A 19,285-nucleotide genomic window follows, 5' to 3' on the forward strand; every position below is an offset into this window, starting at 1 on the left:
TTTTATTAATAGACACTCATACATTTTAGTAATAGACACTCATACATTTTATTAATAGACACTCATACATTTTATGACTAGACACTCATATATTTTAGTAATAGACACTCATATATTTTAGTAATAGACACTCATACATTTTATTAATAGACACTCATACATTTTATGACTAGACACTCATATATTTTAGTAATAGACACTCACATATTTTAGTAATAGACACTCATACATTTTATTACTAGACACTCATATATTTTAGTAATAGACACTCATACATTTTATTAATAGACACTCATACATTTTAGTAATAGACACTCATACATTTTATTAATAGACACTCATACATTTTATGACTAGACACTCATATATTTTAGTAATAGACACTCATATATTTTAGTAATAGACACTCATACATTTTATTAATAGACACTCATACATTTTATTAATAGACACTCATACATTTTATTAATAGACACTCATACATTTTATTAATAGACACTCATACATTTTATTACTAGACACTCATATATTTTAGTAATAGACACTCATACATTTTATTAATAGACACTCATACATTTTAGTAATAGACACTCATACATTTTATTAATAGACACTCATACATTTTATTACTAGACACTCATACATTTTAGTAATAGACACTCATACATTTTAGTAATAGACACTCATACATTTTATTAATAGACACTCATACATTTTATTACTAGACACTCATATATTTTAGTAATAGACACTCATACATTTTATTAATAGACACTCATACATTTTAGTCAAAGACACTCATACATTTTAGTAATAGACACTCATACATTTTAGTAAAAGACACTCATACATTTTAGTAATAGACGCTCATGCATCAGCTTTTGAATTATTAGCCATCATTGATTAATTAGGTCTAATGTACTATTTCTGTGTTTTACCATTCTGTACTGTTCTTATAAATTGCCCTCTTTCAATTAAAGGTAAAATCTATGTGCTGCTGATTAAATCGGTGACACCAGAAGACGTGGCGGAGATTAAATTCACAGCTGAAAAGGCCTCTTCAACGGCCAAACTGACAGTGAAAGGTAAAGAAACAAAGTCCATTTCCAGCATGAATTCCTCATAGAATGCTATATACGTCACAATATGCCATATGATATAATACCTTTGTTAAATTAATGATGTTCAGGTCTTCACAATATACACAACAAATCCACAGAATTCACTAACACTTATTAAACATACCAATGGTGAATTCAGTGCTCTAACCATAACTAAAATCTAGTTAGTCTGTCCTCTGTGTCCTCAGAGTTATTGTCCTGAGGTTTATTTTGGTTCAGCAGCCAGATGTCTGTGGGGATTGCCTCTTTTATTCTGAAATGTTGGTGTTTTGTATCCCTGGCCAGAGGGCAAGATGAACCCTAAGAATATGTAGAGGTTGTGAGTTGTTTCCCGGGAAATCCATGGTGCAGTCTTTTCTTGATATACCGTTGTTTTACATCCTCTGGAAACCTGAACCACGGGACCCAGATCCTAGGGTGACCTGACCATCCTCGGGAGCTTGCTCTCATGTTGCTTATGGAGAGCCCTCTGTACCAGGCCAGGAGTGAAAAGGTCATGCAGTGACTATCCGAGCCCCTCAGGACGTTGGAGTAGATGGAGGACAGCACAGGAGAAATCCCTGTTCCTTAGGGTAGCCCGTGGAAATGAATTGCACAGGGAGATGTTTTCTTTGGCTTACTGACCCCTATTGAGGATTACCCGTCAGTGAGTGAATTAATGGAAATAGCACTCATAATATCCCTAAAGAGTGTAATTAAGAGTGCTTCTGTCTCAAGTTAGACCTATACTCTCGGTATCTATGGTCCCTCTAGAGCAGGCCATCAGCATCGTACGGGAGCTAAGTGCAGTGGAAGTGACCGAGCCCTTTGCTGCCTTCTTCGAGGTGGAGATAAACATCAACTCAGTCAAGCACCCCAAGTGGATCCTAAATGGTGTGGCCATGCAGGACATTGCTGACTTGGAGAAGGAGGGCTCCATGCACCGTCTCACCTTCAAGAAGACCAATGCCTCCATGACAGGACCTGTCCAGTTCAGTGCTGGCAAGAGCAAGAGCAAGTCTGTGGCCCAGGTCACTGTCAAAGGTCAGAGGCTTCTCCTCACACAGAACACCATATTCCCAGTGGGTATAACTGGCTGAAATGACGTTGTTACAACCAGATTACAACCAAAACTGGGTTAGGACCATGTTACATGACTTGCCTATGATCAGAGCTGTTTGCACGTCTTATTGTCTCGACTACAGAGCGCCTTCTTGAGGTTGTAGAGCCCATTAAGGATGTGACAACCAAAGAGAAGGGCTCAGCCACGCTAAGCTCCAAGTTCTCCACCGCACCCAAAGAGGTGAGCTGGTTCAAAGGCCAAACCCTCCTGGCGACATCAGACAAGTACAGCCTGAAACAGGACGCTGTGTGGGCTAAGCGGACCATACAGAAGCTGACTGAGGAAGACACTGGGGAGTACCGCTGTCAGTCGACTGCTGCCGAGACCAAAGCCACTCTCACTGTAGAGTGTATGTTTTGTATTGCTTTTTGGTGTTGATTTGACTTCAATGCTATTTGCTTTGCATTGATGGTTCAAATGAGATTCCATCCTCTTAATTTAAACCAAATCCATGGTACAATGATGATGTGTGCTGTGGTTTATCGCAGTTCGGAAAGATCACCAAGCACCTGGTGGACACTGAGTTGGATGAGGACAGTGATGCAGTGTTCACCTGTGAGATCAACTACGCTGATGAGGAGGTGCATTGGCTGCTCAATGACAAAGTACTCTTCTCAAATGAAGTCAACACCATCACTCAGGTGGGCAAAATGCACACGCTCACACTCAAGAACCTTGCACCTGAGGAAAGGGGCACCATCACCTTCAAGGTCAGGAAGGTTAAGGAGGCTGTGACCCTAAAGGTCAAAGGTAAGGACTCGTGACCTAGTCTGATTCCAAGTCAAAATATTGTAGTGTAGAAGTGGGACTAAAGAATATCTTTGACTGGTGGTTGTGTGGATGCTCTCCATTTGGATTCCTCCAGAAAAGCGTGCAGTGTTCCTCAAGTCTCTGGATGAGGTGGTAGGAGAAGTGAAAGGTATGATCACCCTGACGTGTGAGGCATCCAAGCCCAGAGTCTCCCCCACCTGGAGGAAAGCTGGTACGGTCCCGACCGCTGGGCCTAAGTACGTCAAAGCCGGGGTCTGATCGTCAAAGCCGTTACCAAGGAAGACGCATGTGATTATAGATGTGACCTGGGAACTGAGCTTTCCAAGTCAAAGGTCACTGTGAGAGGTGTGTTTGACGAAGCAGCATAAGTTGCGAACAAATGAGTATAGTGCGCTGAAGCCTCTACTGCAATTTTGTCATCAGGTCCTTGAAACAAAGATCCTCTCCCCACCCTTTACGTAGACCTGAGCACAGGTATCATCAAGCAGTTGAAGTCTGTGGAGGCGATGGAGGGAGAGACATGTAGCTTTCAGTGTATTCTATCATGGGAGAGCACTGACAAGTGTGCCTGGACCTTGAATGGCCAGACTGTGGCAAATGGAGGACGCTTCCAGGTCTCCAGTACAAGTTGCAAACACATGCTGGTTATCAAGGACGTGACACCAGCCGATACTGGTGAGGTGGTTTTCAACATCAAGAACCTGAACTCCAAGACTACCCTAGCTGTTGAAGGTCAGACATCTGTACCAGTTGAGGCTCTAACATCAATCTGCAGGGCTTTTAGCATTCATTGTTTTGAAACGTCGATCAACTGATCCCTGAGGTTATCATTTTCAATTGGATATGTAGACCATTGGGAGAAATTAATAAAATTAACCAATTTCTGAGCTTGTTTCTGTAATTGGAAGGGAATTGAGCCATCCTCAGAATTAAAACAAAGGTAATATAAATGTCCTTTATTTCAGGCAAAGCCCAATCTGTGTCACGGGAGCTGCAGAGCGTCAGCGTTGTCTCAGGGGAGGATGCTGTGTTTACCTGTGAGGTCACACAGCCCAGCACCTCCGTCCAGTGGGCCAAGGATGGGAAGGACATCAGGAAGAGTGAGAAGTATAACATCAGCAAAGAGGAGAGGGTCATGAAGTTGACCGTCCACAGCGTCACTGTCCAGGACTCTGGAGAATATAGTTGTGAGGTCATCGGAGGAGCAACTACTAAGGCCAAGCTGGTGATCAAAGGTAAGTCTGACAAGTTCCTTTCACAGACACCTTCAGTTGTTTTTGTTGTTCTTGTTTACTGGATATTCAGGTATCATTGACCGTGAACTACCACTTTTCAACTATGACTCCTTTTTAATGTTAAATAACACGAAATAATAGCGCTGCCTCTCCTACCTCAATGCCTTCTGCTGTGCTCTTACCGGAATGTCCCTTTCCTCAGAGCCAGTCCACAAGTTTACCAAGGAGCTGAAGGACAGTGAGGCGGAAGAAAAGGGTTCAGTGACCCTACAGTGTGAGACGGCCCAGCCTGCCTCCAAGGCCACCTGGTCCAAGGGAGGCATAGAGCTGAAGGCCGGGGGCCGCTGCGAGATGACCCAAAAGGAGACTGTTCTCACACTTACCATTAAACAGCTGGAGGAGAAAGACAGTGGAACTTACACCTGTGACGTGGGCACCGCCAAGATGACGGCTAAGGTGACAGTCAAAGGTAAGACCTTGGCCTATATATGTGTCTTTATCTGAAATTATGGTGTTGCACATTAATATGTTAATAACTTTTTTTATTTAGGAATTACACCCGCTGTAAATGAAAGAGCTTTGCTGACGTGCTGACTGCTGTGCATAGCAGGGCACAGAGCTTTTAATTCGTGTTGAGAATTTGGATTCTTTCCTGAAAATGTTTTGTGAGTGATGTGAATCACCTCTGCCAACGTTTAAAGATCAGAACTTGAATATTACTTGAGGTCATATGAGTCATAGTTTGGTTGGGGTTTATCAGAGCTGACATTGTGACATCTAGTAAGATTGACTCCCCTGCTTGTCTTCTTGAGCAGACATGCCGATTATTACAACATTCATACGATGCAACAGTATTGACTGAGCGTAATTCATGTCCCTTTGCTTTGCTTCATTTTTAAACATTTGGGAGATCATTCCTTCTTACTGTCTATTCCCATGCTGGTTGGTGGACAATAAATACATTATGCTCAGAGCAGCATTTGACCTGGATGTGTTCCATCCAGGTCAGACAGTGCTCATAGTAGAGTCACCCCAGGACGTTGAGAGTTTTGAGGGGGACTCTGCCATGTTTAGGTGCCTTGTAAGCCCGCCTGACCTGACCCATCAGGTGCGGTGGTGCCTAGACCAAACCCCTGCAGCCCAGCCCCCTCAACTTGCTTGACTTTTAACGTTCATCTAGACTCGTCGTTGCAGTGTGCATTGTGAAATTCACAATTTATCAAATTTCATAAGTGACCACCGCTGGTGTCTTCGATCTCAGTCAACCATTCTGTATCGGTCTGCGTTGGTCTTGTTAAAACTTCTTTGGGATAGGGGGCAGTATTTTCACATCCAGGTGAAAAGCATGTCCAAAGTAAACTGCCTTCTACTCAGGCCCAGAAGCTAAGATATGCATATTATTAGTAGATCTGGATGGAAAACACTCTGAAGTTTCTAAAACTGTTTGAATCATGTCTGTGAGTATAACAGAACTTATTTGGCGGGTGAAACCCCGAGGACAAACCATTCAGATTATTTTTGGGAATTGGGAATCCAGATTTCTAAGGGACTTTCGCGCAGTTCCTATTGCTTCCACTGGATGTCAACAGTATTTAGGAATTGGTTGAGGTTTTTCCTTTGAGAAATGAAGAAGTAGCACTGTTCAGAACGAGGGTAGAGAGAAATGTACTCTTTGATAGAAGCGCCTGACCTGAAAAGCAGGTCAGCTTTAGGTCCTCCGGTATTGAACACAGTTAATTCCATCTTAAATTTGATCGATTATTTACGTAAACAAATACCTAAAGTTGTATTAGGAAATTAGTTTGAAATGTTTGGACAAAGCCTACAGGTAACTTATGAGAAATTTTGTAGGCAATTTGTGCGAGTTAGAACCTGTGTTTTTCTGGATCAAACGCTCCAAGTAAATGGACATTTTGGATATATATCGACTGAATTAATCAAACAAAAGGACCATTTGTGATGTTTATGGGACATATTGGAGTGCCAACAGAAGAAGCTCGTCAAAGGTAAGGCATGAATTATATCTTTATTTCTGCATTTTGTGTCGCGCCTGGAGGGTTGAAATATGATTGTCTGTGTTTGTTTGCTGGGGTGCTGTCCTCAGATAATGGCATCATTTGCTTTCGCCGTAAAGCCTTTTTGAAATCTGACACGTTGGCTGGATTTACAACAAGTGTAGCTTTAATTTGGTGTATTGCATGTGTGATTTCATGAAAGTTCCATTTTTATAGTAATTTATTTGAATTTGGCGCTCTGCACTAGCGTCCCACAGGAGGTTTTAATCATTCTCTCGTCTTTGGGTCTCCAATCCTCATGGGAAGTGCATGATGTATTTGAATCCATGATGGAGGTTAAAGAATAAAGACCGAAAGATTTTATTCTTAAAGGATGCATACTTGATGAATAGAGGCATCCCTGATCTGTAGATTCTTAGTTGTCCAGTTTATTTGCTCACTCTACCTAGACAGTTAACAAATGTCTATGTAAAAAATAGATACAGTACAATACCAGTCAAAAGTTTCGACACATCTACTCATTTAAAGTTTTTCTTTATTTGTATTATTTTCTACATTGTATAATAATAGTGAAGACATCAACACTATAATATAACACATATGGAATCATGATGTAACCAAAAAAAAGTTTTGAACAAATCAAAATATATTTGATATTTGATATTCTTCAAAGTAGCCACCCTTTGCCTTGATGACAGATTTACAAACTCTTGGCATTATCTCAACCAGCTTCATGAGGTAGTCACCTGGAATGCATTTCAATTAACAGGTGTGCCTTGTTAATTTGTGGAATTTCTTTACTTCTTAATGCAATTGAGCCAGTCAGTTGTGGTATGACAAGGTAGGGGTAGTATACAGAAGATTATTTGGTAAAAGACCAAGTCCATATTATGGCAAGAACAGCTTATTTTTTTACCATATAGGCTCAGTTTTACATCAAAGGTTTGGACAATGTTTATATTGTGTCTTGGTAAATTCTGCAGGGATATAAACTAAGACATTATTCCTATCTTGAAACTATTCTGAATATTGTTAATGTACAGATATGCGCCTCAATGCAAAGTTATGCTGCATAAGTGATACAAAAGCTCCACAAATGTATTTCTCTGTATGCTGCTGATCCTTTGTGCACTTTGGAAGGATTTCATTTTGTGGTGGTGACCAGTTGTGAACACCATGTTCATTCCATGTACTGGTTTGATAACTATCTTCAGTTAACATGTCATCTGTTTCATTGAATAACCCAATCATTGGAATCATATTTAGGTTCCAAAGGACAGCAATAAAAGCATCGGAATCATTGTCCACTACCCATTCTTCTCCACAATTTTGATTTTTATGCCCTTCCATTACATCTGAAGATTGCAGAGAAAATGATTTAGCCTACTTTTTAATGAAGTTGGGCATGTTCGTCTTTTTCCAGCATTGCCTGCCAGCTTTAAACAGAAGCTGAAGAACCAGCAGGCCACGGAAGGAGAGAATGCTACTCTCTGCTGTGTGTTAGCCAAACCTGGAGCCAAGGTTCAGTGGAAGAAAGGCACTGAGAATCTCAAAGCTGGAAACAAATATGAGATGAAGCAAAAAGATGCCTGCTGTGAGCTTCAGATAAAACATCTGAATGTTGAAGACAGTGGAGAGTACTCCTGTGAGTGTGGAGACCAGAGGACCACAGCGACTATAAACGTCAATGGTATGGGTACATGTTCTTGGTCAATGGGAATGTTGGGGAGGTCTTGTTTACAAGGAGTCAGTCAGTCTTAATTGATATGTGTAAGCTCATGTGTTGGAAGCAAAAATGTGTGTAGTTAGTGGACTGTATATACAGAATAATTTCATATTTAAATCAATTGTTTGTCAGCGTTACCTGTGACCTTCAAACACAAACTGGCGAGCCAGGAGGCTGAGGAAGGGGGCAGTGTTACCCTGCACTGTGAGCTCTCTAAACCTGGAGTCCATGTAGAATGGAGGAAGGGAACACAGGTGCTGAAGTCTGGAGAAAAGTACCAGATGAAGCAGAAAGAATCTGTGAGTGAGCTCCTGATCAGCAAAGTAGTACCCGAGGACAGTGGAGACTACAGCTGTGTGTGTGGAGAACAGAAGACTACAGCCAGTCTCAAGATTAAGGGTAGGGGGCAGATCTATGTTATAACTATTTACAGTACTGCATAATTGTGTTCTTCCGACGTTCTGATCAATTGTAGGTAATATTTCAAATGGAATTTTAGTGGATTGTCAAGCAGATTACTTTTGGTTTTAAATATATCTGTATTCAGTAATTGTCAATTATGACGTCCATTTGTTGGTTAACTTCATCATGTTTTGTGAAATGCCATGTTATGTCTGTCTCTCTGTGTTTTGTCTTTGTGTCTAAGGATACTTTGCTTCAGTGTTACGTCAGTGTATCGTTGTTTATATCGCTTTGATTCCAAGGAGTTATATTGTTGTTTATGTAAATGTTTTAGTACTGTTTAGTTCCATTTATTGCTTTGAGTTTGTTTCATTGACTATGTGAGGATGACTTTAGTTTTTGGTTGTTAACTGTCGTCATTCGTAACTAAACCATGAATGACTTTCAGCCCAACCTGTGACCTTCAAATATAAACTGGCGAGCCAGGAGGCTGAGGAAGGGGGCAGTGTTACCCTGCACTGTGAGCTCTCTAAACCTGGAGTCCATGTAGAATGGAGGAAGGGAACACAGGTGCTGAAGTCTGGAGAAAAGTACCAGATGAAGCAGAAAGAATCTGTGAGTGAGCTCCTGATCAGCAAAGTAGTACCCGAGGACAGTGGAGACTACAGCTGTGTGTGTGGAGAACAGAAGACGACAGCCAGTCTCAAGATTAAGGGTAGGGGGCAGATTGGTGTCATTAAATAGCTACTTTATGTTCCGCTGAAGATGTTCTGTATCGTCTTTGTCACTGTCGTTATCAAAGTTTCAAGTGTGATTCATCAGAATATTTTAAAGAAGTTGGTTTGGTATAACGGCTATGATTTGTGTTGAGTTGGCGTAGTTGTCAACTTGGCTTTGATGCATTTTGTACATTTAATGATTCATTGTCAGCAGGAAGTTCTGAATTGTCTGAAAATCTAGTGCTTAAGCTGAGAAATGTTCCCATTTTAGTATTACTCTCTCAATGTCTCATCTGTCTCTGTGTCTCATCTGTCTCTGTGTCTCATCTGTCTCTGTGTCTCATCTGTCTCTGTGTCTCATCTGTCTCTGTGTCTCATCTGTCTCTGTGTCTCATCTGTCTCTGTGTCTCATCTGTCTCTGTGTCTCATCTGTCTCTGTGTCTCATCTGTCTCTGTGTCTCATCTGTCTCTGTGTCTCATCTGTCTCTGTGTCGCATCTGTCTCTGTGTCTCATCTGTCTCTGTGTCTTATCTGTGACTGTGTCTTATCTGTATCTGTGTCTTATTTCTGTGTCTTATCTGTATCTGTGTCTCATCTTTCTCTGTCTTATTTGTCTCTGTGTCTCATCTGTCTCTGTGTCTCATCTGTCTCTGTGTCTCATCTGTCTCTGTGTCTCATCTGTCTCTGTGTCTCATCTGTCTCTGTGTCTCATCTGTCTCTGTGTCTCATCTGTCTCTGTGTCTCATCTGTCTCTGTGTCTCATCTGTCTCTGTGTCTCATCTGTCTCTGTGTCTCATCTGTCTCTGTGTCTCATCTGTCTCTGTGTCTCATCTGTCTCTGTGTCTCATCTGTCTCTGTGTCTTATTTGACTGTGTCTTATCTGTATCTGTGTCTCATCTTTCTCTGTCTTATTTGTCTCTGTGTCTCATCTGTCAGTGTCTTATCTGTCTCTGTGTCTTTTTTGACTCTGTGTCTCATCTGTCTCTGTGTCTCATCTGTCTCTGTGTCTCATCTGTCTCTGTGTCTCATCTGTCTCTGTGTCTTAACTGTCTCTGTCCAGCTTGATCTTTGTAGTCTGTCTGTCTTCATTGTGTTGATTATCATGTTGTTAGTCTTTGTGTGCTGGTGATCATTCTGTCTCTGTTTCTGTGTTTGGTTTCATTATTCAAGTATCTGCTTTCTGAACTGTGCCATTCTCGTGATTTTAGAGGATGAACTCATGTCTGATTGCCTCATATCAGCGGTTATTGTTTTTCAGTGTATTTTATATGGTTTTATCTGAATCCCCAGCCCAACCTGTGACCTTCAAACACAAGCTGGAGAGCCAGAAGGCTGAGGAAGGGGGCAGTGTTACCCTGCACTGTGAGCTCTCTAAACCTGGAGTCCATGTAGAATGGAGGAAGGGAACACAGGTGCTGAAGTCTGGAGAAAAGTACCAGATGAAGCAGAAAGAATCTGTGAGTGAGCTCCTGATCAGCAAAGTAGTACCCGAGGACAGTGGAGACTACAGCTGTGTGTGTGGAGAACAGAAGACTACAGCCAGTCTCAAGATTAAGGGTAGGGGGCAGATCTATGTTATAACTATTTACAGTACTGCATAATTGTGTTCTTCCGACGTTCTGATCAATTGTAGGTAATATTTCAAATGGAATTTCAGTGCATTGTCAAGCAGATTACTTTTGGTTTTAAATATATCTGTATTCGGTCATTGTCAATTATGACGTCCATTTGTTGGTTAACTTCATCATGTTTTGTGAAATGCCATGTTATGTCTGTCTCTCTGTGTTTTGTCTTTGTGTCTAAGGATACTTTGCTTCAGTGTTACGTCAGTGTATCGTTGTTTATATCGCTTTGATTCAAGGAGTTATATTGTTGTTTATGTAAATGTTTTAGTACTGTTTAGTTCCATTTATTGCTTTGAGTTTGTTTCATTGACTATGTGAGGATGACTTTAGTTTTTGGTTGTTAACTGTCGTCATTCGTAACTAAACCATGAATGACTTTCAGCCCAACCTGTGACCTTCAAATATAAACTGGCGAGCCAGGAGGCTGAGGAAGGGGGCAGTGTTACCCTGCACTGTGAGCTCTCTAAACCTGGAGTCCATGTAGAATGGAGGAAGGGAACACAGGTGCTGAAGTCTGGAGAAAAGTACCAGATGAAGCAGAAAGAATCTGTGAGTGAGCTCCTGATCAGCAAAGTAGTACCCGAGGACAGTGGAGACTACAGCTGTGTGTGTGGAGAACAGAAGACGACAGCCAGTCTCAAGATTAAGGGTAGGAGAGAGTTAATACATTTAGATGTGCCTTTTGTCACTAAATATGTTTGGTAAAACTATATTTGGATGGTCCGGATTTTCTGTCTGTAGATGTGCTACAGATGGTCATTCTATCAACAAACTATATGTTGATAAGAAACTGTTTTCCAAGGTTACAGTTAGGGTTAGGGTTATCAAGAGCCTCTGACGCAGGAGACCAAACTGGGTCAAGGTAGGAAGGGGAGTGTACATGGGGAACAGTTTTTCTGTCTGCTTTAACTTGTCATCTGTGCAGTTTGTCCTGCTTCTTGGTCCTGTTGATGATGTCGGTGATGATGCTGATAGTATTCGTTGTCCTTTTACAGTCAGCGCATATGTCGCTGTACTTGAAGTTCCTTGTGGTTTGTTTGTGCCACTGTTTGTTGTGCATAGAAAGGAAATTGAGCAGGCATCTTTGTCTCTGTATTCTGTTTGCAGTCGGTCCACATGTTCGGAAGGCTTTGTCTCATGGCTTGTGGTGTTCACAGTTATCATGCATTTATTTGAGACTTGTGTGGTACATCCTTTGTTGGCAGTTTGTATGATACGTCCCTCTGTTGGCTGTTTTTCTGTTATGGTCAGTCTTGTCATAAAAGGTTTGGTTATGAGGTTTCATATTCTAAGTTGCATGTTTTATGGCAGCTCTGAAGTATTCAGCTCCTCCAGTAACTCCCAAACAGGAGGAGCCCCAGAAGGAGAAGGCCAAAAAGGAAGAAGGTAGGGAAGGACAAGGAGAGTAACAGTTTGGTTTACTGCTTGATTCTCTGTCTTTATGGTACGTCTATAGTGTCTATGTCTTGGCTGAATGTGGCGTGCAACATCCTAAATTGTCGGAAAATCAGAAAATGTTGGTGTAAATTTGTGGTTAAATTAGGACAGTACAAATATACAAAGGACGGCTCACCATTAAAGCTTGTTAAGGAGGAAAAGTATGCCTTTGCAGCCTGAATGGGGGATGCTTTATGTACGAGCCGGTCCACGGGGAACACAAGTGTATTACCTAGATCAGTGCTCTCCGGGATCCTTGGAACATCCCTACACCATTGAAGATGAAATTGAAAATGGTTAAGGTACGGTTTAAGGTTAGGGTTAGGTAAGGGTTATGGTTATGGTTAAGGCTAGGGGTTAGGGTTTAGGTTTATGAAAGGGACGTCCGGAGGATTCTGGTTAGCACTGACCATTCTCATTAGCCAGATGTAGTTTGTTGTTAATCTGTCAAGAAGTAACCCTTAACCAGGTTGCAACTATGTTTTGTATGTGTATGTAAACCTTGTCTGTGCACAATTGTCACCTTAGCTTTGAGCAGCCTGACATTGTTTTGGATTCTCTGCTTCCCTTTGAGGGCATGCTTTTGTGAGCATACTCAGCTCAGAGTTGGATCTAAAGTGAAATGTTTAAACCCCCAGCTCCTCCAGTCACTCACAAACAACAGGAGACCCAGAAGCAGCAGGAGACCAAAGAGGCCCAGAAAGAGACAGTAGAAAGGAAGACAGGAGTAGAAGCCCATGGTAGGAAAAGATAAGATGTGTTCTCTGTTGAGCTCATTCTGGAAGTTGTAGAATATTGAGGTATTCTGATTTCTGCTATATCTGTGAAGCCTGCTGTTCCTGCCGGCCCTAAACCAGAGCCCCAGAAGGAGACCGTAGAAAAGAATACAGTAGATAACATTTCGGGTTACTTGTTGAAGTAAAGTTAAAGAATGTTGAGTTTTTATGGTGTTTTGTCATAGTCTCGGAGCCAGCGACCCCTATTGCTCCTGCCACCCCCAAAACGGATCCCCAGAAGGAGACATTAGAGAAGAAGACCGTAGTAGAAGCCTCTGGTAGGAAAGATGAACTATCTGTTGTCTGTCACAGCAATTTAAAAAATCAATTGTATTCTGGTGTTGCTGTATGTAATTATGTTGTTTTATCTGGTCGATAGTTTCAGTCAGATAGGCCAACAAGCAGTAGTTCATCTGTTCCTTTGTGGCTTTAGCACTGTGTGACTCATTTTTGGGGTCTGTGTTTCAACTTGTGATCCTCTCAGTATTATCTCACTTCCCTCAGTTTTAATGGCAGTGTGTGTGTCTGTTATAAAGATGTTTAGTTATATGACGTAATATGAATTCATCTTCATGCTGTCACGCGTGTTATTGAGTTTTCTGCTTTCTTGACAACTGATGAAGTTCAGTTATACACTGTGTCCAAAACATTAAGGACACCTGCTCTTTCCATGACATAGACTGACCAGGTGAAAGCTATGATCCCTTATTGATGTCAACTGTTAAATCCACTTCAATCAGTGTAGATGAAGGGAAGGAGACAGGTTAAAGAGATTTTTAAGCCTTGCGAAAACTGAGCATGATTTGTGTATGTAATAATAATAATAATAATAATAATATATGCCATTTAGCAGACGCTTTTATCCAAAGCGACTTACAGTCATGTGTGCATACAGCATGATTTACAAGCGCCATGCTCTACCAACTGAGCTACAGTGTGCCATTCAGAGGGTGAATGGGCAAGACAAAAGATTGAAATGACTTTGAACGGGTTGTGGTTGTAGGTACCAGGCGCACCGGTTTGAGTGTTTCAAGAACCACAACGCTGCCTGTTTTTTTTTACTCTCAACAGTTTCTCTTGTGTATCAATAATGGTCCACCACCTAAAGGACATCCAGTCAACTTGACACAACTGTGGGAAGCATTGGAGTCAACATGGGCCAGCATCCCTGTGGAACGCTTTTGACACCTTGTAGAGTCCACGCCTCGACGAATTGAGGCTGTTCTGGGGGCAAAAGGGGTCCAACTCAATATTAGGAAGGTGTTCCTAATGTTTTTTTCTACTCAGTGTTTTCTGGTAGTCATCTTGATGTTTTGTCATAGTCTCTAAGCCTGTTGTAGAAAAGAAGATCGTAGAAGCCCCTGGTAGGAAAGATGAGCTATCTGTTGTCTTTTCAACTCATACCTGTGGGTAGTTGGTCACATCAATTCAAATACGGCTGCTCTTTGGCCTATCTGTTCAACTGCAAGCAAACATCATTCATGGCTTTAGTACTGTGTGGCAAATTTTGGGGGTGATTATAGTCATTTTGGTGTTTTGTTATAGCCTTTAAGCCCGCTGCTCCTGCCACCCCCAAACCGGAGCTCCAGAAGGAGGAGACCGTAGAAAATAAGACTGTTGCAGACACTCAGGGTGGGTACTTTTTGTTTTGGGACTGCTGCTCTTTGGTCAGTCTGTTCAAGCGAACGTCATTTGTGGCTTTAGCATTGTATGGCTAATTTTGGGGTTTCTGCTTCACCTTGTGATCCTGTTAGTGTGTCCTGTAAGCTTCTTCTGTTTAGTCTTAGCCTACACTGCAAGTGAAGGACAATGTATTGGCAGTCTGTGTCACTGTCTGTTTCTCTCTTTGAAGACTGTTGCATGACGTTGGGAATTCATGTTCATGCTTTTGGTTGAGCTTTCTGCTTACTAGACAGACGATGAAGTTCAATTATATACGGGTAGTTATTTCGGTGTTTTGCTACAGCCAAGAAGTCTGCTGCTCTTGCCGCCCTCACACTGGAGCCACAGGAGGAGACAGTAGAAAATAAGTCAGTAGTAGAGAAGATCAGCTATCTTTTGCCTGTTAAGCTCATACCCGTGGCAAGTCTGTCATATCAATTTAAATACTACTGCTCTTTATCCGTTCAATTGGACATCATTTGTGGCTTTCACATTGTGTGGCACATTTTTGGGTCTCTGCTTTATCTTGTGTGGTCCTTATTAGTCTGTGTCATGTATGATGGTTGCCCTTCACTCAAAGGGATGTGATGGCAGTTTGTCTGTTTAAATACTTTTTGTTGTATGACATTGGGAAGTTAAATCATATACCGGCTTTGATGTTTTGTCATAGCCGTGAAGCCTCCTGCCGCCCCCAAACTGGAACCCGGGAAGGAGACAGTAGAGATGAAGACAGTAGTAGGAGCCTCTGGTAGGACAATATGTGCTGGCTGTTGTCTGTTAAGCTCCTACCTGTGCATTGTCTGTTACATCATACTGTGTTTCTCAATGTAGACTCAGAAAGCTTGGATCTTTGCTCTTGATTCAAGTTGTACTGTATGTGGTGAACAGTGTGGATATATTCTTTCTGAAGGCAAGTTGTGTCACATTGTCTGTCTGTAGCCCTTCAGCTAGCTTCCCTTATATCTTGTGGCTTCGGCTGGTTTGTCAGGCTGTTCTCTTAAGAGGTGTTGAGGATCTTATCATGTGTATTACTGTACCACAGTAGAGAAACCTCCAGTTCCTGCAGTCACCCTTAAACTAGAGCCTCAGAAGCAAGAGACCAAAGAGAGAGGAGATTCGTTTGTCATTCTTAAGTTCAGTACATCGGTCATTGTTTGTATGAATGGATTAAAAATAATTGACTTTGGACATGGTTTTCTTCCATCAGGTTTGCACGTGCATTTTTTGAAATGCAAAAGTTATTCATCTCGTACTTTAGGCTATCTGATATAGTTCCTGTCCTTATCATCCTTACTTCGATGAAGTACATTCTTTATTGACAATATATTCAGTAGATTTTGCTACAAGTATTGTTTTGTCTGCATACTTTGCCATGCTTCTAAATGGTAGTGGAAAGAAAGTAGGCTACAATGATGGTTGCCATTTGAATGGGTAAGATTTGAAGCTCCGTGGACATTGGGCTTTGTTTGCTTCCGTCTGGTTCGCTTAGGTGCACAATTTTAAAGTTAATGTTATAATGAAGATATATTCAACAGATTGTTCATGTTTGTACTGTAGTTGTGGAGACACCAGTTGCTCCAGTCCAGCCAAAACCAGAGACTGAAAAGGAGGAGAAGACAGTGGTAGAAGCCAATGGTGGGAAAAGTGGAGCTTTCTTTTGAAGTCTATTCTTGTATAATGCTGCCATGGAGCTTGCATTTGTAATGTATTACAAGTCTCCTTGCCCTTAAATGGGGATCTACTATAGGTCTTAACTTGGTTGTCTTTTGTTGACCTTGCTGGAGTCTCCTTGATGTAGATTCCTTGTTGTAGTTGGATCATAATGTTCCAGGTGTATTCTGCGTACAAAATATTGAATTTAGGCAGAGACCAGGATTGTTCATGCAGTCCTGTACATAACCTTGGTTATGTGTAAATCCAGAGTAGTTAAAATCTCACTTTCAATGTGGTGGTGGGTCACACACTCAAATATTTTTTTAAACTGCTGGCCTGGACGGATGGACACCAACCAGAGAAGAGTGCCTACATTAATGGTCATTGAAAGTGTTGACCATACGTAGAGACACCATCCCAGTGGGATCGTCTTCTAGATGCTAACACCATATGGGTTTGCAATGTCTCTTTTTGAGGCATGGTGACAGTGGATGAAGATATTTTTAACCCTTTATTTCTCAGCTCTTCCAGCCACATTCAAACACGATCTTGAGAGCCAGGAGGTTGAGGAGGGGGGCAGTGTTACCCTGCACTGTGAGCTCTCTAAACCTGGGCTCCCTGTAGAATGGAAGAAGGGAACACAGGTTATAAAGTCTGGAGAAAAGTACCAGATGAAGCAGGAAGATTGCAGTGTGAAACTGCAAATCTGTGATTTGAAACCTGAAGACACAGGAAACTACCACTGCAGCACTGGAGACCTAGAGAGCTCAGCATACCTGAAAGTCAATGGTAGGATGATGACCTTTTCACTGCAGCCCAATTCTTCACTAGCACAGAAAATATCACCTTGATTTATGATAAATTGATCTGAAGCACCACATGTATTAACTGAAATGCAATAAATAGTTAGTAAAAATAGGTGATCAAACAAAACAGTTGGAATAATGCATACCATTTATTATGTAAGTGTAGGCTTATAATTAATATTTTGCGATTTTGATTTGTCAGCTCTCCCAGTCATATTCACCAAAGATCTGCAGAGCCAGGAGGCCAAGGAAGGGGGCAGTGTTACCCTGCACTGTGAGCTCTCTAAACCTGGAGTCCCTGTAGAATGGACGAAGGGGGAGGTGGGTCTCTGCCCCTGTGCCAAGTATGAAATCGTCCAGGAAGGACACAGCGCCAGACTAGTCATCCACAGCTTAGACCCTGAAGACTCAGGCAGCTATACTTGTGACAGTGGCGACCGGAAAACCACAGCAAACCTTTCTGTGAAGGGTAGGCTGAAAGAAAACTCTTATGGTTTTAGCTGTGTATGCTGTTGGGAAAGAAAATCAAACTTTCCAACGTTTTATACATTTTGTGGTTTGGAGGCACAATTCTGCCCTCTAAAAGTTTCTCTAGCTCACCTCTCCCAACCTACATCGTTCCTACCCCCCCTCTTGCTTTCCACAGCCCTGCCTGTTTACTTCAAAACCCGACTACAGAATCTAGAGTGGGACGCAGGTGAGATCGCCATCCTCCGCTGTGAGATCACAAATCCTGGGGCCAGCGTTGTTTGGAGCCGGGGCGACAGGGTCTTGGAGTCTAACAACAAGTATCAGCTGAAACAGGAAGGTGCCATAGTGAAGCTTATCATCTATAACCTACAAGGGGCTGACTCTGGGGAGTATATCTGTGACACGGGTTACCAGAAGACCTCATCCATGCTCACTGTACAGGGTAGGGGAGAAGATGAAAGTCTGCTACTGTCTTCTGACATTCTTTTCGACCACTCTCTCTCTCTGCACACCTCTTGAATCATGGCACCTCTCTTTTAATTCACTCTATCCCTACCACCGCTTTCCATCCTGAGTCCCACAAGACTAATATCACGCAATGCTTTAGAGGACCAAAGGCCTAAAGAGCACAGAAGTAAAGCTTGTGGGGATCTTCATCCATTTCCTGATTCACCTACTGCTTCCTATGTCTTTCATATCCTTCACACACCTTCCTCTGCACTTCTACCTTCATAACCATTCCACCTGAGTGCTCTGCTGTTAAGGACAATGATCTGTCTCACACTTCCACTTCTTCTGTCTTGACAGGAGCAACCTTATGTCTTGACAGTTGTCTCTGTATTGTAATTGTATTGAGTGTGTATGGTTAGGTGCCTTTTTTCTGTTGTAATCTAACCATGTACACCCATATAGACACTAGTGCTCCCTTAGAGTGAGATTCGCATCTAAGCAGTAACACATAACTGGCTTTTTAAAACAGAGCTGGAGGTGACCATAGTGAAGGTCTTGAACAGCTGCTCGGTGCGCGAGGGGGAGGATGTTCACTTTGAGTGCCATCTGTCCCACGAGGATGCCAAGGAGGTCCAGTGGAAGCTTGCGGATGTCCCTCTGCAGAACAATGAAATGAATCTGATCCGCAGCCAAGGCAAGGTGCACGGCCTCACCCTCAGGGGGGTCACCCAGGCCGACTCGGCCACAGTCGCTTTCACCGTGGGCCACCATACCTCCACCGCCAGCCTGACCGTCGGAGGTAAGGGGTGCATATACATAGTCCAAGGTTAGGAGTATACAGTATATAGTCATATACTGTACATAGTCTGAGGTAAGAGATACATCGGCTGGTAATCAGCCCCAACCTTCTCCCATTGTACCCCAATACCAGGATTCATTCTGTCCATTCCAAATCCATTTTATACCCCGAACGTCCAAGGTAAAGGGTACATATACTGTATAGTCTGAGGTAAGGGGTTATATAATATATGTATGATGCTAATCACTGACTTTTACTAGACCTAACCCTTTTCCATTGTACCGCAATACTTGGAGCCATTCTGTCCATTCTTTCATAGATTCTTCATGTCTTTTATCTTCTCTTATCAATAATAGATCTCTCAATTCATGTTCATCTTGTTGTGGAGATCGATTATTATAGCAGTGCATGCCATTGGTAGGCCACTTGTTAATTTCTCTCACATTACAACATAAGAAACAAGAAATCCCCCCATTTTTGTCATTTGCTATTTGAAACCTGCAGTGGTTAATGTC

At 42.0% G+C, this 19,285-nt stretch overlaps 1 protein-coding gene across 8 annotated transcripts in view; it reads left to right on the forward strand.

The window, feature by feature from the left end:
- LOC124009267 (obscurin-like) overlaps positions 1–19,285 on the forward strand; it is a 100,704-nt gene that overhangs the window by 38,348 nt on the left and 43,071 nt on the right. For 3 of the 8 annotated variants that reach the window (XM_046320878.1, XM_046320883.1, XM_046320882.1), the window contains exons 25-36: positions 981–1,085; positions 3,960–4,229; positions 4,432–4,698; positions 7,668–7,934; positions 8,103–8,369; positions 8,821–9,087; positions 10,382–10,648; positions 11,099–11,365; positions 16,767–17,033; positions 17,253–17,519; positions 17,697–17,963; positions 18,501–18,770. In XM_046320878.1, the coding sequence (XP_046176834.1) occupies positions 981–1,085; positions 3,960–4,229; positions 4,432–4,698; positions 7,668–7,934; positions 8,103–8,369; positions 8,821–9,087; positions 10,382–10,648; positions 11,099–11,365; positions 16,767–17,033; positions 17,253–17,519; positions 17,697–17,963; positions 18,501–18,770 (3,048 nt within the window). Of the gene's footprint in view, positions 1–980; positions 1,086–3,959; positions 4,230–4,431; positions 4,699–7,667; positions 7,935–8,102; positions 8,370–8,820; positions 9,088–10,381; positions 10,649–11,098; positions 11,366–12,027; positions 12,103–12,791; positions 12,894–13,114; positions 13,208–14,474; positions 14,562–15,261; positions 15,340–16,766; positions 17,034–17,252; positions 17,520–17,696; positions 17,964–18,500; positions 18,771–19,285 lie in introns of all 8 variants that reach the window. The other 5 variants (XM_046320884.1, XM_046320879.1, XM_046320881.1 and 2 more) reach the window with 5 other exon arrangements.

This window comes from Oncorhynchus gorbuscha, linkage group LG22 (genome assembly GCF_021184085.1).
Source record: "Oncorhynchus gorbuscha isolate QuinsamMale2020 ecotype Even-year linkage group LG22, OgorEven_v1.0, whole genome shotgun sequence".
Classification (NCBI taxonomy): Eukaryota; Metazoa; Chordata; class Actinopteri; order Salmoniformes; family Salmonidae; genus Oncorhynchus; species Oncorhynchus gorbuscha.